This window comes from Chlorocebus sabaeus, chromosome 7 (genome assembly GCF_047675955.1).
Source record: "Chlorocebus sabaeus isolate Y175 chromosome 7, mChlSab1.0.hap1, whole genome shotgun sequence".
In the NCBI taxonomy this organism is placed as follows: domain Eukaryota; kingdom Metazoa; phylum Chordata; class Mammalia; order Primates; family Cercopithecidae; genus Chlorocebus; species Chlorocebus sabaeus.
This window is the reverse complement of record NC_132910.1, coordinates 91490702-91517809: the sequence shown is the minus strand read 5'-3', so window position 1 is coordinate 91517809 and position 27108 is coordinate 91490702. Positions and strand designations below refer to the sequence as shown.

Here is a 27108-nt window from a genome sequence, read left to right as displayed (position 1 = left end):
ATAATTTTGAAAAAGCAGAATAAAGTTGGGAAAATCACATTATTCAATCTGAAAGCTTACGAAAAAGCTACAGTATTCAAGACAAGCCACCTTTATTGGCAAAAGGATAAACATAAAGGTCCATGGAGCAGAATAGAGTCCAGAAATAGGCCCACAAAATATAACCAACTGATATTTTACAAAGAAGTGTATGTAATTCAATGGAGAAAGAATAATCTTATCACAAATATTTACTGGATCAACTGGTGCCCTATCTCTCAACCATACTGCAACCTAAACCTCACACTTTATACAAACATTATTTCAAAATAAATCATCTATCTAAACACAAAAAATCATCTATCTAAACACTAAAACTCTTGGAAGAAAATATAGAAAAAAATGTTCAGGACCTAGGACTGGGTGAAATTTTTTTTTAAATGGCACTAAAAGCATTTTTAAAAATTCATAAATTGGACCTTATCAAAATTAAAAATTTTTGTGCTGCAAACAGGTACCGTTAAGAGGACGGTAAGACACCACAGACTAGGAGAAAATATTTGTAAATTCCATATCCGACAAAGGACATGTATTCAGTATATGTATAGAACTCTCAAAACAAACAACTCAATTTTAAAAAGGGCAAAAGATTTGAACAGACACTATCCAGACTCCATAAAAGTAATGACTGTCCTTACGGCAATATGAAATAAGCTCAGCTTTATCAACAGGTTGTTTTGAGGGTGTATTTACCGAGCCATTATTTTATATGCTAAACTCATTTTATCTGATGCTAATTTTATTTCAAATTAAATTAACTCTAGACCATATTTCCTATGTGTTAGTACTGGGTAGAAATGCATCTAAATAAACCTGTTATGTAAAAAAATTACTATATATATAAATTTTAGATTTATTTTTCTGAATCTTCTATGTATAGAAATCTATAAAATAATTCTCAGTGATCATAATTATTTCAAATGTTTGTGGGGTTTTTATTGTTCGTTTTGTTTTTGTTTTTGTTTTTTAAAAATGGAGTCTCACTATATTGCCCAAGCTGGTCTCAAACTCCTGAGCAATCCTCCCACCTCAGCCTCCCAAAGTGCTGGGATTACAGGCATGAGCCACTGTGCCCAGCCTTCAAATGTTTGTTTTTAATAGGAGTGGTTCTATAGGTCATCCTTCTTATTTTCATTTTTGAGAAAATTATCCAGATTATTCTTCATTGACTATAAATTGGTTCTTTGTTTTAATATCACATTTTTACTCTCTAAGAAGAAATTGAGGTGATATAATTCAATAAAGAAATTAGTCAATGAATATGGGAAGTGAAAGAATACTGTAGTCTGACAGATATGGATAGAAAAATACCAAGCATTTTATTTGAGTTATTATAATTAAAAGAAAGAGAGGAAATATAGTTGGTACAACACTAACCTGGTTTTCTAAGATAGAGTTCATGCAAATACATGTTGTAACGAAAATTTTTTTTACCCCAATTCCTTTGCTCTATTCTTTTGAAGAAAAAGCTAAGAATTAAATATTTTGTTTATATTTTTAAATATGAAAATAGAACTCTAGCAAAAACTAATATATAAAAATTCTACCCTCAGCAAACACAATACAAAGCAATATCTGGGTTTTTACAGAAGATTGTTGTTTCTCTTTTTCCACAGGGAAACTGTATAAAACGAAAGAAGCAAATACGTATTCGGTATAAACCTTCTCTTTTCCAGCATGTTGGTATACATTCATCATTCCCTGGAAAAGAACAATATGAAAAAGTAAGATTTTGAAATGTAACTTTAGTAACATACAATATTTTATAAACTTATAAAATACTATTTAGAAAAAGAGTGGTGACATAAGAGACTATAAAATATGGTTGCTTAAGCAGAATTCATCTTATGGTAGAACTGTATGTTGTGAAGAACATTTATAAATTAAGCAATCATCTTTTAAAGCCCCGAGTTATCTATCATGGTAAGAAGAATTCAGCCTACATAAACTATTTCGCCTTACTGTTCCCAGTTGTGCAATTCAAAGAAGACTAAAAAAGTGCTTTGAAAATTATAATAAAATTCACTATTTTAGTCTAAAATTCAAAATTATACTATAATATTTCAAAAATAAAATCCCTCTACTATTTAATTTAAATGTATCAGAATTTTTATTTCAGACCTCTGTTTTACCAGATGAAGAAAAATTTAGCATTGCTTGGATTTTAGTCATTTTTAAAATTTTGCATCATTTTCAGATACAATATTATTGATAATTGACTCAGCCCCTTAGTGTAGTAGAAGAAACAAAGATTTCAAGGTCAAAGCACCTAATTTTCAGTCCTGGTGAACTAGGGAGTACATATATGATACTGGGCAAGCTCTAACACTCCTCTGAGCTTTCTTCATCTATAAAAGCTTCGAAGAGTTTAAATGATCCTTAAGATTTCTTCCACCCTCGACACCTCTACCCTTAGTGTCTTTACACTATGAAAGAAATGCTTGCTTTAATCCTTTGTCAATTGAATGAGAAATAGACATATACATCTTCCCATCATTCATGACTCGCCCTCTTTCTGCTTTTTCTGCTTTGTGTATTGTAATGCATGATTTGGAACCATGCCTAGAACATAATGTGAAGTCAGTAAATGTTAGCTGTAGCTATCAAGCAAAGTGGAATCCAACAAAGAAAATGTGCCAAACAAGACAAATATGTGCCTGGAACAATGAAAATGTAACTGTTGTGAATCTTTGTGCAAAAAGTCACACCATCAGAATATACAGTTGTAGATACGATGCAGAAATAAATTGGTCTATACCATTCTCTTTTTTGACGCTATTATAATGGGATTCTTTCATTATATTTTTTGGCCAGATATGATATTTTAACCTCACCTTTGTAAATTCATGGCATATTAAGGAAATGTAGACACGAACATTCATATTTTGATGTTTTAATGCTGGCTTTTTTCCTTTTTTATACCTCATACCACACAAAATAGAATTCAATAACAATTTAATAATATGTCAAATGTGTTTATATTCAAATTATTTTTAAAATTTTTAACAGGATGTCTATTATTAGGAGTTTCATGCTTCTAAAGCTTCTTTAAAAAGTATCAAAATCATTCTTTGGAAATAATGGCATAATAAGGATTAGACTATCAAATTTCTTAAGAGACTACATCATATTTTAAAATACTAATCCTTCAATAAAGTGGTAAGTATAAGAAAATTGATATAAATATATAGACAATTATCAGATATTTATTAATTTTATTTTAAATTACATTCTATGAATGTTCAACTTTTACTACTGTGTTTCCCTTAATATTCATTTCTTTAAGTCTTTTTTAAAAACTTTTAGGTAAAATTTGTTCTTTAACCAGTTAAATTTTCTTTTACCCTTATGATAAAACTTGTTTTTTTTTGAGAAGTAGTCTCACTCTGTCGCCCAGGCTGGAGTGCAGTGGCGCGATCTCGGCTCACTGCAAGCTCCACCTCCCAGGTTCACGCCATTCTCCTGCCTCAGCCTCCCCAGTAGCTGGGACTACAGGCGCCCGCCACCTCGCCCAGCTAGTTTTTTTGTATTTTTAGTAGAGATGGGGTTTCACCGTGTTAGCCAGGATGGTCTGGATCTCCTGACCTCGTGATCCGCCCGTCTCGGCCTCCCAAAGTGCTGGGATTACAGGCGTGAGCCACCGTGCCCAGCCATGATAAAACTTTTTAAATTGTAAGATAAATTTTCTACAATTTTATTAAGCAGAAAAATAACTTTATTTATCTCTAGTCATCCAGCTTGTAGTTCAAAAAATAATAATTTAATAAAACAAAAATATGCCTTTTTAGTGATGAACTTTCTTAATTTTTAAATTTTTTGAAATTTGCCTAGATTGTAAGTTTAAATGCTGTTTATCATTTCATATTCTAGGTCTATGATAAACATAAAATTTTCTTTTGGAAACAACTAACATATTTCCAAACTGGTTAACAAAACCATACTTTCTGAAAATTCCAATAAAATACTTAAAAGAAAGATTTTTCTTAGTTGATAAGTTAATAGTGTGTATTTCTATAATTTTCTACCTCTCCATTGTATACAAAAAGTCATTTTCTATTTATTACAGTGCACTGGGCATAGGGCCAATTGTTTAAATGTACTGTAATTAAGGTTGCCAGATAAAATACAGGACACCCAATTGACTTTGAATTTCAGTTAAACAATTTTTTTTTCATGTATGTCTCATTTGTTTTGTTGTTGTAGTAGTTGTTGCTAAATCTGACAAGCCTAGTTGGAGGTGATGAAGGGACAGGGAGTAGAAGGATACTTCCCATAAAAATGCTTTAACTGAAAAGAATACCACACACAGAGAAGAAAGGATCAGCACGAGAACTCCAGCAACTCAAATGATCAGTGTGTCTTCTGTCCTGCAAATGACCACACTAGTTCTCTAGCAAAGGCTCTTAATCAGGCTGAGATGGCTGAAATGACAGAAATAAAATTCAGGATATGGATAGAAATTAAGATCTTCAAGATTCAGGAGAACGTTGATACTTGATCCAATGAATCTAAGAATCAAAACATAACAATACAGGAACTGGCAGATACTTGATCCAATGAATCTAAGAATCAAAATATAACAATACAGGAACTGACAGATAAAATAGCCAGTATAACAAATAATCTGACCTGATAGAGCTGAAAAACACACTACAAGAATATCCTAATGCACTTGCAAGTATTAACAGTAGAATAGACCAAGTTGAGGAAAGAATCTCAGAGCTTGAAGCTTGCCTTCCTGAAATAATATAGTCAAAATAAACAAAAAGAGTGAAAAAGAATAAACAAATCTCCCAGAAATATGAGATTATGTAAACAGGCCAAATCTATGAATCACTAGCATCACTGAATAAGACAGGGTTGGAAAGCTGACAACTTGGAAAATTTATTTCAGAATATTGCCAATGAAAGCTTCTCCACCCTTGCTAGAGAGGACAACATTCAAATTCAGGAAATCCAGAGAATCCCTGCAAGATACTAGAAGATCATCCGCAAGACACATAATTATCTGATTTACAGAGGTCAAAATGAAAGAAAGAATGTTAAAGGCAGCCAGAGAGAAAGGGCAGATAACCTATAAAGGGAATCCCATTAGGCGAACAGTAGACCTCTCAGTTGAAACCCTGCAAGCCAGAAGAGATTGGAGGCCTATATTCAGCATTCTAAAAGAAAAAAATTTTCAACCAAGAATTTCATATCCAGCCAAACTAAGCTTCCTAAGCAAAGGAGAAATAAGATCCTTTTCAGACAAGTAAATGCTGAGAGAATTCATTACCACCAGACCTGCCTTACAAAACCTCCTGAAAGGAGCACTAAATATGGAAAGGAAGGACTGTTACCAGCCAATGCAAAAACATGTTTAAGTACATAAACCAGTGACATTATAAAGCAACCACACAAACAGGTTTGCGTAGTAAGCAGCTAACAACACAATGACAAGCTCAAATGCACACATATTAATACTAATCTTGAATGTAAATAGGCTAAATGCCTCACTTAAAAGACAGAGTGGCAAGCTGGATAAAAAAGCAAGTCTTCAAGAGATTGGTATGCTATCTTCAAGAAATCCATCTCACATGCAGTGACTCTTAAAAGCTCAAAATAAAGGGATGGAGAAAAATCTACCAACAAATGGAAATCAGAAAAAAGGCAAGGATTGCAATTGTAATTTGAGACCAAACAGACTTTAAAACAACATCAGAGAAGACAAAGAAGGGATTACATAATGGTAAAGGGTTCAATTCAACAAGAAGAGCTAACTATCCAAAATATATATACACCCAACTCAGGAGCACCCAGATTCATAAAGCAAGCTCTCAGAGACCTACAAAGAGATGTAGACAGCCACACATAATAGTGGGAGACTTTAATACCCCACTGACAGTATTACACAGATCATCATGGCAGAAAATTAACAAAACATATTTAGGACCTAAACTCAACACTCGACCAAATGAACCTAACATACACCTACAGAACTCTCTGCCCCAAAACAACAGGATATACATTCTTCTGATAACCACATGGCACATACTCTAAAACTGACCACAAAATTGGACATAAAACAATCCTCAGCAAATGCAAAACAAAACCTCAAAATCATACCAACCATGCTCTCAGACCAAGTACAATAAAAATAGAAATGAAGACTAAGAAAATTGCTCAAAACCAAACAATTACATGGAAATTAAACAACCTACTCCTGAATGACTTTTGGGTAAATAATGAAAGCAGAAATTAAGAAGTTCTTTGAAACTAATGAGGACAAAGGTAAAACATTCCAGAATTTCTGGGACACAGCTAAGGCAGTGTTAAGAGGGAAATTTATAACACTATATACCCACATCAAAAAGCTAGAAAGATCTCAAATTAACAATCTAACATCACAGCTAAAAAACAAACAAACAAACAAACAAAAAAACTAGAGAAGCCACAGCAAACCAACTCCAAAGCTAGCAGAATACAAGAAGTAACCAAAATCAGAGCTGAACTGAAGGAGACTGAGACACGAAAAACCATTCAAAAGATCAATGAGTCCAGGAGTTGGTTCTTCGAAGAAATTAATAAGACATATGGACCACTAGCTTAATTGTAATAATGAAGAAAAGAGAAAAGATTCAAATAAGCACAATTAGAAATGACAAAGGAGACATTACCACTGACTCTACAGAAATACAAATAATCATAAGAGACTACTATGAACACCTCTATGCACACAAACTAGAAAATCTAGAAGTGGACGAATTCCTGGACACATACACCCTCCCAAGACTGAGCCAGGAAAAAAGTGAATCCCTGAATAGACCAATAACAAACTCCAAAATTTAATCAGTAATAAATAGCCTACTGAGCCAAAAAAGCCCAGACAGATTCACAGCCAAATTCTATTAGGTGTGCAGAGAAGACCTGGTACCATTCCGACAGAAACGATTCCAAAAAATTGAAAAGTAGGTACTCCTCCCTAAGTCATTCTGTGAGGCTAACATCATCCTGATACCAAAACCTGGCAGAGACAACAACAACAAAAAATTCAGGCCCATATCTTCAAAGAACATCAACGCAAAAATCCTCAACAAAAACCCAGCAAACCAAATCCAGCAACACATCGAAAAGCTAACTCACCACAATCAAGTAAGCTTTATCCCTGGTATGCAAGATTGGTTCAATACACATAAATCAATAAATGTGATTTGTCACATAAGCAAAACTAAAGACAAAAACCACATGATAGGCTTTCAGTGGTACTGGAACAAAAACAGACACATAAACCAATTAAACAAAATAGAGAGCCCAGAAATAATGCCACACATCTACATCATCTGATCTTTAACAAAGCTGACAAAAGCAAGCAATGGGGGAAAAGACTTCCTATTCAATAAATGGTGCTGGGATAACTGACTGGCCCATGCAGAAGATTGAAACTGGACCCCTTCCTTACACCATATATAAAAATCAGCTCAAGTTGGATTAAAGCCTTAAATATAAAACCTGAAATTATGAAAACCCTGAAAGATAACCTAGGAAATACCATTCTGGACACAGGAACTGATAAAGATCTTATGATGAAGATTCCAAAAAGAATTGCAATAAAAACAAAAATTGACACATCAGATCTAATTAAAGAGCTTCTATATAGCAAAACAAACTATCAACAGAGTAAACAGACAACCTACAGAATGGGAGAAAATATTTTTAAAAACTATGTATTTGACAAAGGTCTAATATCCAGGATCTGTAAAGAACTCAAAGTTACAAACAAAAAACAACCCCATTAAAAAGTGGGCAAAAAACACAAACAGATGATTTTTAGAAGAAGACATACATGCAGCCAAGAAGCATATGAAAAAAATGCTCAGTATCACTAAGCATTAGAGAAATGCAAACCAAACCCAAACCACAGTGAGATACCATCTCACACCAGTCAGAATGGTTATCATTAAAAAGTCAAAAATAGGGTTGGGCATGGTGGCTCACGCCTGTAATCCCAGCACTTTGGGAGGCCGAGGTGGGCGAATCACCTGAGGTCAGGAGTTCAAGACCAGCCTGGCCAACATGGTGAAACCCCGTCTCTACTAAAAAAACTACAAACATTAGCTGGGTGTAGTGGCAGGTGCCTATAATTCCAGCTACTCCAGAGGCCAAGGCTGGAGAATTGCTTGAACCTGGGAGGCAGAGGTTGCAGTGGGCCAAGATTGCACCATTGTACTCCAGCCTAGGCAAGCAGAACTCCATATCAAAAAAAAAAAAAAAAAAAAAAAAAAGGCAAAAAAATCAAAGATGCTAGTGAGGTTGCAGAGAAAAGAGAACACTTACACAGTGCAGAGTGTAAATTAGTTCAACCATCATGGAAAGCAGTGTGGCAATTCCTCAAAGAACTAAAAACAGAACTATCATTTGACCCAACAATCCCATTACTGGATATATACCCAAAGGAATACAAATTGTTCTACCATAAACACACATGCACACATATGTTCCTCTATTCACAATAGCAAAGACACAGAATCAACCTAAATGCCCATCAGCAATAGAGTGGATAAGGAAAATGTGGTACACATGCACCACAGAATACTGCATAGCCATAAAAAAGAACAAGATCATGTCCTTTGCAGGCACATGGATGCCGCTGGAGGCCATTATTGTTAGTAAACTAACACAGGAAGATAAATCCAAATACTGCATGTTCTCACCTATAAATAGGAGCTAAATGATGAGAATCGCATGGACACAGAGAGGTGAACAACAGATACTGGGGCTTACTTGAGGGAAGATGGTAGGAAGAGGGAAAGGATCAGGAAAAATAACTATCAGTTACTATGCTTAGTACCTGGTTAGCAAAATAAGCTGTACACCAAACCCCTGTGACAAAAATTTACCTATATAACAAGCCTACACATGTACCCCTGAGCCTAAAATAAAAGTTAAAAAAAAAAAAAGTTTTAACTGAATTACTACTTAAGGTCATGCACTTGACTTTTATTTTTATTTTATTTTTATTTATTTATTTTTTTGAGATGGAGTCTTGCTCAGTCGCCCAGGCTGGAGTGTAGTGCTGCCATCTCACCTCATTGCAAGCTCCGCCTCCCGGGTTCACGCCATTCTCCTGCCTCAGCCTCCCCAGTAGCTGGGACTACAGGTGCCCGCCACCACACCTGGCTAATTTTTTTTTTTTTGTATTTTTAGTAGAGACGGGGTTTCACCATGTTAGCCAGGGTGGTCTCGATCTCTTGACCTCGTGATCCACCCGCCTCAGCCTCCCAAAGTGCTGGCATTGCAGGCGTGAGCCACCACGCCCGGCTGCCCTTGACTTTTATTAAAGGATGATATATTAATACTGTATGACATTTTTGCATTTTCTTCAAAACTGTTATTTAAAGTTTTATGATTCTCTTTTATGTGAAAATACATGCAACAATTCTCTTTTAGAATTTGATGCTAGGAAAAGATATTTCTCAAAAAACTGTCATGATTTCTTTGGTTTTGTGTGGGTTTTTTTCCCCTTTTAGTAACAAGAAATTCAAAACTCATTTCATATGATATGTAGTATCCATATAATCTTATATTAAAAGCAGAATTTCTTCAGTCCTTATTTTATATTTAATCTCTGGCTTTTTCTTATATATTATTATTAAAGGATTATTGTGTTTTCACTTTAAATTACCCTAAATCTTTTCTATATTTTTATTTTATGTTATAAAAATCAAATAAATGAGTTAAACTATTTGTACATTACCTACAATGCCTTGTTGGCTGTAATGATAGTCTGACTATAAAGATTTCCCTGGAATCCCACAGATGGAAATCTGTTTTCAATCATTTTAACAGCATGAGAGTATTAAAATTGGCATTGTCTAATACATCTTAAGAATCTTATCTTCTCCCAATATAAAGTTACCTTCCCTATACTAAAAGCGTGGGTGGTGTCAAAGAGGATACAATAAGGAGATAATATGATTAAGAAATTGTGAAAATAATTTCATCTTTATGAATTAATATATTATTTCTATATGTTATATTTTTTATTTTTACTTCAGAAAATATGAAGATAAAGAAGCATAAGAAGAAACTCCATAATACCTGGAACCTCAGATAACCTTGATTTCTAATGGCATGTTTCAGAACTTGTAGTAATAAAAATACATAATTATCTAGCAGATAAGTAAACAATGAATAAACTAGTAGACTTGAAAGTACTAAATGACTTCTTACGTCAAGAAAAAAATAGAACATTGATTTATATTGCTTTTACCCTATCGCAATTTAATTTAAAAATACTAAAGGCAGGGGAGATTTTTTTTTTTAATTAAGAACCATACTTTATTGACTCCAATAGTGAGACCATCACATAATTTCAATAAATAGTTAAAAGTTCGAAAGCTTGCTATTGTCGCAGAGAAGTTTTGGGTGAATTGGTATATGCTGTTACCCGTTTTGTTACAACACAAAGAAAATAAAGAAAATAAAGAAATAGAAAGCACAAATTTAAACAAGCCTGGATCTGACAATGCCACAATGTCTTCTTATCTTTTAATAAATGCATTTAAAACTACACACTTATCCCTATGTGCCATTTGAACTGATTATCAAACATCTTGATACATATGTATTTTGATAGTCATTTAGTTCTAAAGATTTCATAGTTTCTCTCATTATTGTCTTCTTAACACACAGATTATTTGCGAGTTTTTTTCCCAAATATATTGGTTTCTCCATCTTTTATTGTTAATTTCTAAATTACTTGCATAGTGGTTATAGAACTTTATCTATGTGATAAAATTTTGAGAAATGTTGTGAATCCTTATGTTCCACATGACTTTGGAAAGAATGTATAGTTTCTGTATACTCCCTTTTAAACATGTTATATTCATTTGTTTTTAAAAGTGTTGGTTTTGTGCTTTAAAAATATCTTTTAAAAATATTCCTATCTATTGAGTACAAGATTCTCTTATATCAGGTTTTTTAATTTGGTCGTTGAAATCTTTTCACTCCTTACTAATTTCTACATGGTTGATCCATCAGTTTCTTACAGGGGCCCATTAAAATCTATTTTTCTTCTTGATGTTATTTTATAAGATATTATTTATTTTGAGCAATAATAAGAGATATTTGTTATCCTTTAATCAAATATTGTGAAATTCTTCATTTCACACCGTTGCCTTATTCTTGAGTGCCAAGATCTCACACATTCGCCTCGGTGTGAACTGTATCAGATACCAATTTATAAAGAGAATATGAAAGATGAACTATTTCTGTGTCTCCATTTCATTCTCACTTTTGAGAAGAAAATAAGATATTGTATGTATGTTACAAAGATTTAAAATTTGACTTAAATTTTGAACTTTGGAAGTTAAATCTGCCAGAGCATAGTCCCAGATAATATGAAGAATTGAAACAAAGTCCCAGAATAGTATTTCTTGAAAAGAGCAACATTCCTTGAAAAGGTGCTTACTTGGACTTCTTATCCTGTTGAAGACTAGAACAAAATACCTAAGCGATTGGCACCATAAGCTGGGATAAATATATAAAAAGCCTTTCCAACATTCTACTGAATGTCAAGAGAAAGCTGAGATGATTCCAAGGGAATGCTGCTGCAGTGCTCAGAGGCATTTGAACCCTGACTGAGATACAGTGAGAGTGAAAGATGCTAGAAGAAACAAGGGAGAAGAAAGTTAAAGACAGCCTTAAAAGTCCAAACCAATTACCACAGTCCCTGAAGAAATTATTCATGATTAAGAGTGTTTGGGTGGTCAGCACAAAGTATTTCTAGAAAATATTTCTAATGTAGCCAGAAGAGATGTCCCCTAACTTCCATCCTCACCCCTGCTGTTTGCAAATGTGGATGTTTGGAGGATCTCATTTACCACCATGGTCATTAGTCTGAGATACACGAGGAAGGGGAGATTTGGAGAACCCCAGACACGTAACATGGAGTAGAGCAGAGCAAACAGTGCTTCATTGGTTGGTTTGAGCATTTGTTTTATAGCATTTATGCTGATTTTGCTTCATTAAAAATCACTCTTCTTCAAACCTACATGAAGACAAATGATGATGTATAATAAATAAGTTTTAGAAACCAGATTCTCCTGAAATCTTTTTTCGTAAAACAACTTTTGAAGCGAATAGAAGCTCTGCAAACATTAGAGATATAAGTAAAATTATCTCTATTGCCAAAATTTCTCTCCAGTATTGAGATAAAAAAGCCAAGAACATCTGTATTATTTGTTATTGACTATATGAGTAAATAGCAGTGTACAAATATTACTACTAATAATTAGTAATTAATAGAAATAGTCAATGTGGCTCCACTCTTGGGTAGAGGAGAAAGAGATACCCTCTACTAACATAGGTGTGTAAAAATGTCTCAGAGTTAATTGTGTATTCTTGCAAAGAACTTTCACCCTGTGGTAGGATTGTGACAATTGTGAACAAATTTACCAAGATAAATCTGGGCAGGCATTCCCATGGGAACACATCTCTTTATGTTTCCTTTTTTAAAAAATAGTCTTGTTTTACGTTTTTAGACACTGTGTTCATTTTAGTGGTAGTTCAGGTGATGAATTATGAGAAAATTTATATAAGCTGACAGATTTTTGTTGTGCTGATGTTAGTCTTCTTTCTATAAGCCCAGATAAAATGTATAATTTCTTAGAAAACAGTTTACCAAAATTAATGCCAGAAGAGGCAGAAAGCTTAAACTAACCAATTTTCATAGAAGAAATAGAGAAAATTATCGAGAAAAAACAAATGATCACAAAGAGACACCAGATCCAGATGACTGCACAGGGAAATTCAACCCAACTTTTAAAGACCAAATAGTCCCAATATTTTTAAATTGTTTCAGAGCATGGCAAATAAGGAAAATTCTCAAATTATTTTAATGATGTAAATATAACATCAGTACCTAATCATAGTAATGGTAGCACAAAAAAAGAAAAGTATAGAGCAACATCATTTATGACAACTGATGCAAAAATCCAAAATACGATTTAGAAATAGATTCCCTAGCAACACTAAAAAAAAAAAAAAAAAAAAAAAAAAAAAAAAAAAAAAAAAAAAAAAAAAACAAACAAACAAACAAACAAAAAACACCACACCATGACTTGATATTTATACGAAGAATGCAAGAACCTGTTAGGACTCTGTTAGGAAACCCACTATTAGAGTGCACAATACTAATAGGACTAAGAAGAAAAATCACATGGTTACCTCCACAGATGTTTAAAAAGCCTTTGAAAAAGTTCAACTTATTTCCTATAAAAAAGTAAAGAAAATTGCAATGAATTTGTTCTTAACATGTGGAAATAAACACTCTTATACACTGCTTGTGGGAATAAAAAAAGATACAATTCCGTGTATCTACAAAACATCCCAGCCATTCCACTCCTAGTTATTCAAGAGACTTAAATAACTCTGTATTAGGCCTTTTTTTGTATTACTATAAAGGAATATCTGAGACTGGGTAATTTATAAATAAAATAGGTTTAATTGGCTCATGGTTCTGCAGGCTGTATAAACATGGCACCAACATCTGCTCAGCTCCTGATGAGGGCCTCAGAAAGTTCACAATCATAGCAGAAGGTGAAGGGGAGCCAGCATGTCACATGGTGAGAGCAAGAGCAAGAGAGTGAGAATGGGGAGGTCCCAGACTCTTAAACAACCATAACTCACATGAACTAACTGAGAACTCACTTATCACAAAGGAGATAGTGCTAAACCATTCATCAGGGATCTGCCACCATGATCCAGTTACCTCCCACTCGGCCCCACCTCCAACACTGGAATCACATCTCAACATGAAATATGGAGGGGACACACATTTCAGCCATATCAGCATCTTTATAACAGCCAAAAACTAAAAACAATCCAAATGTCTATTAAGAGATGGATGTATAAACAGTTTCGTATCTGTATGGTGGAATACTACCGAACAATAAAAAGGAGCAAACTATCGATGCACACAAACACATTCATGGATCCCAGAATCATTATGCTGACTGAAAGAAGCCAGACAAAACAGAGTACATCTATATAGTTTCATCTATATATAATTCTACAAATGGCAATCTAATCAATAATGACAGCAAACAAATCTGTGATTGCTTAGGGATGGGGGCAAGGAAAATTTGGGGGTGATTAATATGTTCATTATTTTTTGTAGTGTTTCTTGGGGGTATATATATCAAAAGTCATCAAATTGCATGCCACTCAATATGTCACATTGCTACTAAATATTTTCCTGAAATTTAGGGTTAATCCTGTCACTCTGCTGTTTAAAATAATCTGACGGTTCTATCTGAAGAATACAGTTTAATTATCTGCCTTGACATTCAAGCTCCTTAATAAACTGGCCCCAATGTACTATTCCAGAATTATTTTCTGACATTCACTTTCATGCCCTCTACATCTAACTACAATGGACTAGTTTCCATTCTCTGAATACCTCATGCTGTGACCATGATAGCCAGAATGTCCATTTCCTGTGCCTTTGTCACACAGTTCTAATGGCACTTCTTTGATGAAGCTTTCTTCATTTAGGAAGAATGAATAACAACATACTTTATGTTCCCATAACATTTTGTCTATGCTACTATTATATAATTTCTCATATATTATAGATATTTGGTTATTTGTCTATTTCCCTAACTACATTATTAGCTATTTGAAAGCAGGAGCCATGTGTTTGTCAGTCAAAATTTTTGCACACTGCCTAAGACACAGAAGATGCTCAATAAATGTTTGTTAATACTTCTAGTAAGAAGCAAATAAAAGTACATGAGTCTTCCACTCTGAATTCTTATTAATATATTCATTAAAATAGATAAATAGGTACCCTCTGAAACAACATTCCAAACTGAGAATAAGAATTAAACATACATCACAAACTTGGAGTTTTACAAATTTTCACATCAATGGGTCAGGTTAATGATCTGTTTAGCTCACTTTCTGAGCTAAAACGCCAAGACTAGAAGCAAGAGTAGGACTTGGCTGATTTAATGATAGCCGCAAACAAGGAAGGTCAGGAGCGGAAGCAAGCAGAAAGGAAAGCAGGGTCCCAATGTAAAAGGCAAAAATGTCCTCATGAAAGCTTCTTAGGGAGAAGCTTTTCCTTGATGCTTTCTTTTACCTCTGTGTGCCAATTACATTAGAATCTAGTGGTATAGGAAAAAGCCTGTAAGTGATCTTCAATGAAAAGAACCATATGTGACGGCATTGGTGTACTTACCACTAGAGAGGAAGCCTAGTGAAAAGCTTCATCCTTCCTTCCTCCAGTTTCTTGTCAATGCCTTTCATTGACTGACTCCACAGAAACCATTAATGTTGTCCATAAAGGCCACCTGCATGGCTCACAGAGCAAAGTGAAAGAGGATAGAGACTACATATAGTGGCATATAGTGGGGCAAACGGAAAATATCTAGCATATTTCACCCCCTTTGTTAGCATATATTCTTGTTCATATATCTTGCCCTGGTGAAAAATGTATTCACACAAAATCCCCAGTAACATATCATTATGAGGTGATGCCAAGTCAGTTATACTCTTACCTGAAACCTAAAATCTTAGCTACCACCTGTGCTTCCACAAAAGTAGCAAAGGGAAAAAAAAAAGGAAGCCAAAGTAAACAGATCACGAGACCCATTCTGAGGTTTGTGATGAGTCCTGGGTTGATTTTCAAACTTCCTTCTTTGATAACTCTTTTATGGTCCTCTTACCCTCTCCCGATTCTTGAATGGAAGGGATAGTATGAAAATTGGTGTGACTCAACTTTTCTTCCTGTAGAATTTGGGTCCTTGGTGGACGTATCTTCCATTGATCAATACCGTTGAGTAAGGACTTACTAAGAAGTGCTGGGTTTTAGATATAGTTCTCTATTGCCCCCATTTTGTAACGGAAACCTAATTTCTCCTTGGTAATCAAGATCAATCACACTGTACACTAACTTTCTTTCCTGCCTACTGGTTAAGCAGTACAGACTGTTAAGAAACAGCCTCAGATTCTAGTTTAATGGAACTATGACTGTTCCCTTCCCAAAGCGTTCCTCCCTGGAGCACTAGGACCTTCAAACCCACTGAGCTGAAAGTCATGAGGAAAAGAACAAAAATTGTGTTCAGGAGAGGATATGTTGTAACGTAATTGGAACACTTTCCCCTCACCCTTGTTTCCTACATTGGTCACTAGATTAAGACACAGCAAATCCAGTAGACCAGCACCCCAATCTCCCAGATGTTATTTTCGTGAGGAGCCATACTGAGTCTTCCAAAAGCCATTCCATGATTCTAACAAGGCAACTTCTTTTAGGTGATGTGGTACATAGTCAGACTAGTGAATCCATGGGGGTGAGACCATTATTGCAGTTCCTCCTTATAATATGTATTTCTTGTTGGAAGCCATATTGTGTGGGCTACCATGGCAATGGATGAGACATTCTGTAAGTTCACAAATGGTAGCTCTGGCAGAAAGGGAATAGACAAATCCACAATCAGAATGTGTATTTCTCCTTGTGAGGAAAAATAGCTGCTTCTTCCATCATGAAAGAATTCCAGATACTCAAAATACTGCCAGACATCTGCCTGATCCCCATAAAAGATAATTCCAGCAAGAGTTCCGCATTGGTCTCTGCTGTTGACAGGTTAAGAATTCAGTTACACTGGTAGCTAGATCACCCTTGTGAATTAGAGCCCATTTTATTAAATCCATGCCTCCATGATCACTTTCTATATGGGGCCTTTGAGCTTCCATTGATGACCAAAGAGGCTGATGTGGATATTCTTATCCATCTGGATTTTAAGAACTTCCTCAATGGATACCTGTAGGGGGGCTTTATGTGCAACATACGTATCTTCACACTCTGTGCCCCCTCCAAGAAACCCATCCACAAACCTCTTACAACCTGCCTCGCCATCAGTATATCATTCTTGTTCTTTCTACATCCCAGGTCAGCCAGTCTATCTGCTAGTCCCCATATTAGTGAAGATCTACATTAAGGCTGCCCACTGGAATGATTTCAGCTCACCCCTGTCTCTCCAGGACTTCCTCGAGTGGGGCTGTAATGTAGCAACTGTCCACTTCTCACTGCTACAAATATGGCAGGACAGATCCATCCACAAATCAGGTGGTACTTTTTCCTTCGTTGTTGACTGGTCATAGAGGCCTCTTCATCAGGCCATAGCTGCAGAGTGAGAGAGAAACAATAAAGAGCCGTGTGAATCCGAGCCACCAGCATATGCAGTTTTGTTATGCTTCCTAGACATGATCACATCTCTCCAATTTTGTGACTTGGTGAATCAGATTACCTCAATTCAGGCCACTTTATGTCTTACGGGCAAGCATTCAGTATTTATCAAGATCCAGTAGTACACCAGGAGTTGCTTTTCAAATGGAGAATTGTTGTCAGCAGAAGAGAGCATCTCTTACTGCAAAATCCTAGTGGTATGTTCTGTGATCCTCCTATTAGAACTTACCAGAAATTCCTCACCATGTCTTTATCGGCCATTTACACTTCTGATGCCACTGAATCTCCTGAGTCATGAGGCCCAAGTAGTAGGGACACTCCTTCTGTAGTCTGAACCTGTGGCAACTTATAGGCCCCAGTCAAATCTGGCAGTTTTATAGATACCCAGGAAATGTGTCCTAGCAAGCTGTCCAAATGTGGTGTATGTCATATCCCAAATCTGAGGAGGCCTGCCAAGTGTTGTGTCTCTTTCTTTTTGGGGGGGTGGCCCAGAGTACAGCAACTTGTTTCTCATGAGGTGATATCTTGTCATAGCCCTCACTCCATGGAGCAGGGAACAAACATGAGGGACTCTGTTAGTTACTGCATATATTTAGCCCTAATACATATTCTGGAACTAGATAAATACTACAGGTAGGGGGCTGTGACTTCACTGGACTCCTTTGGCATGGGGACTTAGGCCAAGACTCCATCTAGCATGTGACCGCCATAAATTTGCAAGCTGAACAGAAGTACATGATGGTGCTTGGAGTCTTTAGGAATTAGTGTCAGTTCAGAAACAGTATTTTAAAAACTCTAGAAGGTCTGGATATTTCCCTTCAGCTAGTGCATAGTCTCCTTGGTTGCTCTGGGGAAAATATGGGGAAAGAATCATAATATACACGACTATTGATGTTGTAGGCTCCTTCCTCAAGAAAACAGGCTTCCCTTACTACAAACGTGCATCCAGCAACTTTGAATATCTCATTGAATGAATGGTTTTTTGGAAAAAAGTATTTAAAATTATATAGCAGAAAGTGGAAAATCTGAAGAAATAAGTAATAACTCAGGAAAATTCAATGAACCAATCCACCAAAAGCCCATAAATTTATACTAGTTAAACTTTTCAAAATTTCAAAAAACAATATAAAATTTCATACTATATAAATGATTCCAGAGCATGAGAGAATTCTTAAAACTTCCTAATTCATTATATAAAATAAACTTAATTCTGTTACCAGATTCAGGCAAGAAAAATTATAGACTATCTCAATTATGGATACATATGTTAAAAGGCTAAAGAAACTCTTCATAAATAGAACTGAGAAACAAAATGATGGAATAATCAGTTATGAAAAGGTTGGTGTCTTATTCCGTTTGGCTGCTATAACAAAATGCCGTAGACTAGGTGGCTTCTAAACCACAAAAATGTATTTCTCACAGTTCTAGAGGCTGGGATGTTCAAGATCAAAGTGCTGGTAGATTTGGTGTCTGGTGAGGGATTGGCTCCTCAAAAGATGGCACCTTCTCACGGTGTCTTTATATAATGGCAGGGGAAAGAGAGTCCATGGGGCCTTACTCTCATGACCTTACCAACTCCTAAAGTTCTGGCCTCCTGATACCAGACTGTGGGGGTTAGGATTTCAGCATACAAATTTTGAAGCGACATAAACATTCAGACCGTAGAAGTTGTCTTTATTCCCCAAATGCAAGATTGTTTCAAATGTAGGAAATTTGTGTATTAATAATCTCAACATGGGTTGAAAAAGCATGTACTGGAATTCAACACTCATTTCTAACCATTAAAAACTACTGAAAAATAAAAATAGGAAATTCATTTCAAGTAAAGAACAATATTATACTATGATAATTTTAATGTTATTTATTTAATTGTACAATTAATGCATAAATATATCCTTGTTATTACCAAAAAAAAAAAAAAAAAAAAAAACTGTTACCAGCCAGGCAAAAGTTCTACCTGACAACCAACCAAAATCCTAGTCCTTTTCCCAGAAATTATTTCTGATTTCAATTTGGCATGAATACTACCGTATCTTTTCCTATGCATTTACATACATATGTACTTATTAAAATATGTGGTATTGCTTTGGATTTTTAAAAGCCTTTGGTTAAAATGTCAGTTGATTTTTCACTCAATATTTGTTACTTAATTTTTTTCTGTGTCACCAACATGGATTTAATTCTTTCTTTTCAACATCAACACAATATTCCAAAATATGAATAGGCATAATTTATTTAGCATTTCCTTCTCTAATGCAGAAATTGATCCATTACTATTTAATTTTTTTTTAGTGTTACAGCAGTGTTTCAATGAACACTCTTCTGTGTGCCTACTTGAGCATAGAGACTTTTTCCTACTTTAAATATAATCAGAACTGGTATTGCTGACTCAAAGGGTATGAACATTTTTAATGTTAACAGATAATGCCAAATTGCCACCAGAATTGCCATATCAACTTGTATCCTCAAGAGTAGTGTTTGAAAGCAGCAGTTTTCCCAAGCCTTGCTATTAGTGAGCTTTGAAATTGTTGCCAGTCTAGTGAAAGCAGTATTTTGTTATAGTCTTAGTTTGCCTTTCTCTAATTGCAAGTAGGGTTTAAATTTTCTCACATATTTATATCTTTCCTGATTTTTTAATGAACTATTTGTCTTCTTCTTCTTCATTTAAATGTGAGGTTATTAAAACACATGCAGGAACCTAATTAAACTCCCAAACCAAATATTAATAGTTTGTCGTATATGGGAAAATTACTTTTTTCAGAAAGTCTTTTGTCTTAAACTTATTTTATATTGTCTCTTGACATAAAGTTTTCAACTTTGAGATAGTCAAATATATTAATAATTTCTTTTATGACTTTTGCACTTTTTATATTGTTTGAAACAACCTACCTACCCACATCAAGCATATAGTCCCATAAATTATATTATAAAACTTCTATAATTTTTAAAGTTTAGGTCTCTATTTCCATTAAAATAGTGTGTGTTTGTGTGTGTGTGTGTGTGTGTGTGTGTAAAATGGTAGAAAACCCAGCTCTAAATCTTTCCACCCCAAATGTAGACCCAGATGACCCCACTGGTTTATATATTTATTAGTCCATTTTCATGCTGCTGATAAAGACATAACCAAGACTAGGCAATTTACAATAGAAAGAGGTTTAATGGACTTACAGTTCCACGTAGCTGGAGAGACCTCACAATCATGGCAGAAGGTTAAAGTCACACCTCACATGGTGGCAGACAAGAGAAGAGAGTTTGTGCAAGAAAATCCTGTTTTTTTTTTAAACCATCAGATCTCATGAGACTTATTCACTATCACAAGAACAGCATAGGAAAGACCCACCCCTATGATTCAATTACCTCCCGCCAGGTTCTTCCCATGAGGCTTGGGAATTGTCGGAGTTACAATTCAAGATGCGATTTAGGTGGGGACACAGCCAAACCATATCATTCCGCTCCACCCCCTCCAAAATCTCATGTCCTCACATTTCAAAACCAATCATGCCTTCGCAATAGTCCCTCAAAGTCTTAACTCATTTCAACATTAACTCAGAATTCCACAGTCCAAAGTCCCATCTGAGACAAGGCAAGTCCCTTCCACCTATGAGCCTGTAAAATCAAAAACAAGTTAGTTGCTTCCTAGATACAATGGGAGTACAGGCATTGGGTAAATATAGCCATTCCAAATGGGAGAAATTGGCCAAAACAAAGGGGCTACAAGCCCCATGCAAGTCTGAAATCCAGCAGGGCAGTCAAATCATAAAGCTCCAAAATGATCTCCTCTGACTCCACGTCTCATATCCAGGTCACGCTGATGCAAGGGGTGGGTTCCCATGGTCTTCAGCAGCTGCATCCCTGTGGCTTTGCAGAGTATAGCCTCCCTCCAGGTGCTTTCACAGGCTGGTGTTGAGTGTCTGCAGCTTTTCCTGGTGCACAGTGCAAGCTGTCAGTGGATCTACCATTCTGGGGTCTGGAGGATGGTGGCCCTCCTTCTCACAGTTCCACTAGGTGGTGCCCCACAAGGACTCTCTGTGGGGGTTCTGGCCCCACATTTCCCTTCGTCACTGCCCTAGCAGAGGTTTTCCATGAGGCCCCTGACCCTACAGCAAACTTCTGCCTGGGCATCCAGGCATTTCCATACATCCTATGAAATGTAGGTAGAGGTTCCTAAATCTTAATTCTCAACTTCTGTGTACCCACAGTCTCAACACCACCTGGAAGCTGCAAGGCTTGGGGCTTCCACCCTCTGAAGCAACAGCCTGAGCTGCACCTTGACTCCTTTTAGCCATGGCTGGAGCAGCTGGAACACAGACCACCAAGTCCCTAGGCTGCACAGAGCAGGGGGGCCCTGGGCCCAGCCCACAAAACTCTTTTCCTCCTAAGTCTCTGGGCCTGTGATGGGAGGGACTTACATGAAGACCTCTGACATGCCATGGAGATATTTTCCCCATTGTCTTATGGATTAACATTTGGCTTCTTGTTACTTATGAAAATTTCTGCAGTGGGGATTTTCATTTCTCTCACATTATCAGGCTGCAAATTTTCAAAACTTTTATCCTCTGTTTCCCTTTTAAAACTGAATGCCTCTAATAACACCCATGTCACCTTTTGAGTGCTTTGCTGCTTAGAAATTTTTTACACCAGATACCCTAAATCATCTCCCTCAAGTTCAAAGTTCCACAAATATCTAAGGCAAGGGGAAATTGCTGCTAGTGTCTTTTGTTATATATGCTGTGTGGTATGGATTGAAAAATTTACTTATTACATGTGAAAATTCAATTGTACCACCACAATTTGTTGAAAAGACTATTCTTTCTCTACCAACTGCATGTGTACCTATGTTGAAAACCAGTTGTCCACACTGTCTTAGTCTGTTTTGTGTTGCTATAACAGAATACCTGGGACTGGGTAATTTATAAAGAAAAGAGGTTTATTTAGCTCACAGTTTGACTGGCTGGGAAGTTCAAGGACATGGCTCTGGCTTGTGGTGAGGCTTTTGTGCTTGGCCAAAAGATGGCAGAGAAGGTCAAAGGGGAAGCAGAGCATGCAAAGAGGGAAAATCCTGAGGGGCATCTAGCTTTATAACAAGCCATTCTCATGGGAATGAATCCAGTCTTGTCAGAGCAAGAACTCACTCACTACTGCAATGGCATCAAGCCACCTACAAGGACAGGACCTTCATGACCCAAACACCTCCCATTAGGCCCCACTTTCCAGCACTGCCACACTGGGGACCAAACTTCAACATGAGTTTTAGTTGGGACAAAGCAACCATATCCAGGCCATAATACATACACATGTAAGTCCATATAGAATCTATTCTGTCCCATTGATTTGCCTTGATACTAATACTCTTTGATAACTCTTTGATAACTATGACTGTATATCATTCTATAAATCCTGAAGTCAGGTAGCATTTCTGGGGGACTTTATCTTGAGACACAAGATAAAAATTCAGCATGGGCTCATTCTGCCAACTATATAGTTTAACCAGACGAATTCTGGGAAAAGCCAGGAACAAAACAACGATGACTATTGTCATTACTATTATTTACTATTGTTTGATATTTTTGTTAAAGCAATGAGGGAAAAAATCTCAGAATATAAGTATAAATATAAGAAAGAAAAGATTATTTTCTGCCATAGACATAATTATACACCTTAAAAATAAAAATCAACCCACTGGAAATACTTGTGGAATACTTGTTTCCTTTTCTCTATTCTCTGCACCATTAAAAAGCACATTTCTAAATATATGAAACTATACAAACATTTTAAAGTATTATTTGAATTATCTAGGCTCTGAGTCCACTCATTGTATTTGAGTTAAAACTTCGTTCTACATAGTTCTTTAATCCTGAGAATCAGAGGCATTTCCTATATTCTGCATTTTTCAAGTGGCAAGGTGTTGTGGAACGAGCACAAGCTTTGAATCCTCACTCTACATCTTAAGGCCTGTGTGAATAAGTTACGTAACTGATTGGGGTCTATTTCCTTATAAGTAAAATAAGGATGATACCTGTGGGTCAATTGCATATAGCAACTTGCACATAGTAGACCATTAATAAAACACCGCTCTGATTTTGATTACAAAACAGGCTTCCAACAGGACATCACTCCGTTCCATTAAGTAGCATGAAACTTTCTGCCTTTTTCTGTTTGTTTGTTTTGTTTGAGACAAGGTCTCACTGTGTCATCCAGGCTGGAGTGCAGTGGCACTATCTGGGCTAACTGCAACCTCTGCCTCCTGGGCTCAAGCCATTCTCACCTCAGCTTCCCAAGTAGCTAGGACTACAGGCATGCACCACCATGCCCAGCTAATTTTTGTTGTATTTTTTGTAGAGATGGGGTTTCATCATGTTGACCAGGCTGGTCTCAGGCAGCTCAGCTCAAGCGATCTACCTGCCTCAGCCTCTCAAAGAGCTGGGATTACATGCATGAGTCACCATGCCACGTCACCTTTCCTGCTTTTTATGTTTTTCTAGATTTCTGATTACTCTGGTCCCTCCAATCTTGATTACATCGCCTTGGTCTCTTCCCAAATCTCTCTTCAACTTTGATGTGTCAGAACACTTCACAACTCTACCATTCAGCATTATCTTCTGAGACTCCTCCCCTTGTATTATTAAACACTACCTCATGCTCAAAAAGTCATACCCTGGTCTCATTTTCACATTATTCTTTGACATTATTATCACACTGTATTATTCTGATGAAAAGTTGCCTATTAAACAAAATTATAAATATTATATTCAATCATCCTTTCAATAAGTGGCAGATAATTTTGGAAATATGTTAAGGCCTTAAATTTCAAGGTAAGAGATTAGATTTCATTCTGTGGGTAATGGTCATTGGAAACTATTGAATGAGCTGAGGATTCAACTATGAAGTGTAGGTGGGAGGCTCTGAAGGGGGGCAACTAGTTAGACAACTCTGAGCAACAGTTTCTAAAGGAGTGAAAATCTAGAGAAATAGCACAGGAGCTGAAGGGGGTGAGGACCTCTTTTAGATGATTTTATGGAGATAGAGTTTAATTTATGGAGGCAGTGAATGTAGCAGCCAAAGAGTAAAAAATTTAAAAAAATTAAAAAAAAATTCTCAAGGTTTTGAGTACTATGTGACCAAGAAGATACTACTAAATCTTGCAAAAATTCACTATTCTTACATTTTTAGTTTTCAGCTTCTTCACTGCAAACTTTGAATGGATCCTTTAAAAAATCCTTCTCTAGCAGTTCAAGTGTATTTGTTATGGGCCACAGAAGTATGTTGAATAATAGAAGTCAGGATGGAAGAAAGAAAGAAAGGGTATAATATTGTTACAAAGTATCTCAAATGTTTGTTTAACCAGTAAATTTTAACACTATCCAAACACTCTCCCAGAGGTGACAAAGTCAAAAGTTTAGAAATGCTGGTCTTAATTAGCGAAGCAATGTGAAAAAAAAAACTCAGTGATCTTGACCCCAGCCAGTAATGATACGGTGTGCATGGAATGCCACCAACCCCTCAAGACTGAGACTCTTCAACAAAGGTGTTAGTCTCACAAGTCAATCAAACGTTATTAATTAATCTTCTGATAAAATTAAATTGTTATTATACCAAATTCAAAGTCAAGATTTACTATAAAATATAAGTAGTAAAAGCTGAATGATCCAATATATAAAAGGCAAAGCAGCTTGTGATTGAACACTGCGTTTATGCTGTAGTTTTATTTCAATGTGATTGAAACTGCAGGCTCTGGGAGAGACAGACCTGATTTACATCGTTTCCACTGTTTACGGGTTGTGTAGCTTCAAGCAAGTTATCATCAGTTTCATCACCTGGGTTGCTATGAAGGTTAAACAATGAATGTAAGCCCCTTAGAGCACAATGAACACAATAAATGTTAGCAGCTCTTATTAATAGTGTTGTTGGAGAGAAAAAGAACGTATTGTTTTATATACAATGTATTTATTAACACTTAACATATCTGTATTTGTCATATACACACACTAGACAGGAAAGCTCCTTATTAATCACCACGACCGCAGATCTGTTAACATCTAGAACTCTAGAGAAAGCCTAGAGCCCTAATCTTGCTGCGCTTATTACTGGACGTTGTTCATAAATATGATTTACATGAAATTCAGGACCCAAGCATTGAGCAACAGGAGGTAGAACCGCACGGTCTGCAGAGAGGGCGGGCTCTCAGAGGAAAAGTCTTCGGACTTGCAGGAGGAATTCCTCCTCAGCTAACCCGGGAGCAGGGTTCACTTCACAACCTGCCGGCGGCGGCACAGGCTCGCTGCGCGGCTCCCCCTGGAGGCGGTTGAGCCCCTCGGAGCAGGAGCGCGCAGCACGCGCCTGGGACAGCCACCGCCTCTCGCCTGCCGCCGCACGCGCATGCGCAGTTAGTAGTCGCTGCTGGGCGGCAGCCAGCGGGATAGGTCTGAAGAGACGCGGGGACCAAGTGGCAGCGACTCGGACATCTGGGCTGTTACTGCCGAAAACAGGCCATAAGAGAGGTGCGTGAGCAGCAGGCCGCGTTCCCGCTGTCCCGCTGCCCTTTGCGCGCGGATTGGGGTGAGGAAGCGGATCATTGCTGCTTCCCCAGGCACCCAGTTATTTTGCCGCCAGAGGGCTGAACCGGTCGGGGCCAGGTGAGGGTGGATGTTGAGTCTGGCGATGGGGCTGCAGCGAGCTAGGGTCTTGACTGGGCTCTGGCGGCCCCGTGGATGGACGCAGGGGGTCGGTTCCACCTGGGTCCTTTTGTGTCTCCTGCACCGCCGCGTCCACCTGCTGCGCCCGGGCTGGGGCGGACGGGTGCCGGGACAGCTAGGTTCCCAGCCCAGACGGCCTCCCCTGCTGGCTTGAGGAGCCACCGGGAGCCGAGGCCGTTATCCCAGCGGTTGCCATTGCGGCCCCGTTCCACGCTCGAGCCCCGGGGCGCTCTCCCAAGGGTTGTGGAGGGGGCCCGGGGCGCGTCCGGGCGCTGCTCACTTCGCTGACTGCTCCTCACAGAAACCCAAACGAGACCAAAATAGGCTCGACTATCGCCGTCTCCACCTCTGTGGAAGCGAAGGGACCCCCCACTTCAACGCGGTGGGGCCAGGGACTGTCGGCCCCTCCCTGGATACCCGCGCGGAGCCCAGTGTGCGCCGCCGGGGGGGCGGGCGAAAGGGCTGGGTTGAATCCAGAGAGGCCCTAATTACTAAACTCATTATCGCCCCAGGCCTGTGTACCATCAATCAGACACTTTCGCTGATTTTATTTATAGCAGCTGCCCAAGCAACAAGGAGGAGGTATTTGCTTGGGAGTTAAAAGCAAATGGCAACCAAAGCTCAGGACTAGGAGAGAAAAGGTAAATAATGTGGCCTCGGGAAGAAGTCTCAAATTAGAAGAGGGTTCATTAACATAGAAACTTTTTGTTGCTTAAAAGCAGGCAAAATCCCAATCTCGTCTGATGATTTTGCTTGCTTTACAAATGTCGACATCACTCGAGGTAGCCCTCATTTGGGTCATTGAGAGTTTGACCTGTTTTCAGTTTGGAGTTTGGCCTTCACGTCGTATTGGTTTGATCTTCCAGTCACATTTAGATCTCATCCCCAAATCCTCAGAACAAGATATTCTGTACTCTCTGTCTTAGCTAGTTGATAAGGTTAATTACTGTGTGTAAATGATGTAAATATGTTGATACATCTGTCTGGAAATTGAACAGTGTTGTAAGTTAGCTGTAGTACTAAGTACCTAATAAATATTGGTGTTTTTAAATAGAAAACTAGAATTATGAACTTTAAAGAATCTTTGGATTGTCTAGTTCATGTCACAAATGAGAAAACAGGTGCAGAGCAGTTTTAATCACTTCC

General features: G+C 37.2%; 2 protein-coding genes and 1 long non-coding RNA gene across 4 annotated transcripts in view; 2 read left to right on the top strand and 1 right to left on the bottom strand.

Annotated features, from left to right (window-relative positions):
• Positions 1-12127, top strand: part of MGAT4D (MGAT4 family member D) — a 51098-nt gene extending 38971 nt beyond the window's left edge. Inside the window, exons 10-11 of the mRNA XM_037992318.2 lie at positions 1656-1763; positions 10074-12127. Coding sequence (XP_037848246.1) covers positions 1656-1763; positions 10074-10082 — 117 coding nt within the window. The 3' untranslated portion in view covers positions 10083-12127. The remainder of the gene's footprint in view (positions 1-1655; positions 1764-10073) is intronic.
• On the bottom strand, positions 69-18317 carry LOC103236296 (uncharacterized). The gene is made up of 3 exons (XR_498157.3): positions 17051-18317; positions 15263-15374; positions 69-1740 (listed from the first exon to the last, which is right to left on the bottom strand). It is a non-coding gene; the product is annotated as an uncharacterized lncRNA (long non-coding RNA).
• Positions 18318-25639: 7322 nt separating this feature from the next.
• The window catches only part of CLGN (calmegin), a 35672-nt gene continuing 34203 nt past the window's right edge, over positions 25640-27108 (top strand). Inside the window, exon 1 of one of the 2 annotated variants that reach the window (XM_007999845.3) lies at positions 25640-25767. The gene's annotated coding sequence lies outside the window, so the exon portion shown is untranslated. Of the gene's footprint in view, positions 25768-25790; positions 25903-27108 lie in introns of those variants that run through there. The other variant, XM_007999848.3, reaches the window with a different exon arrangement.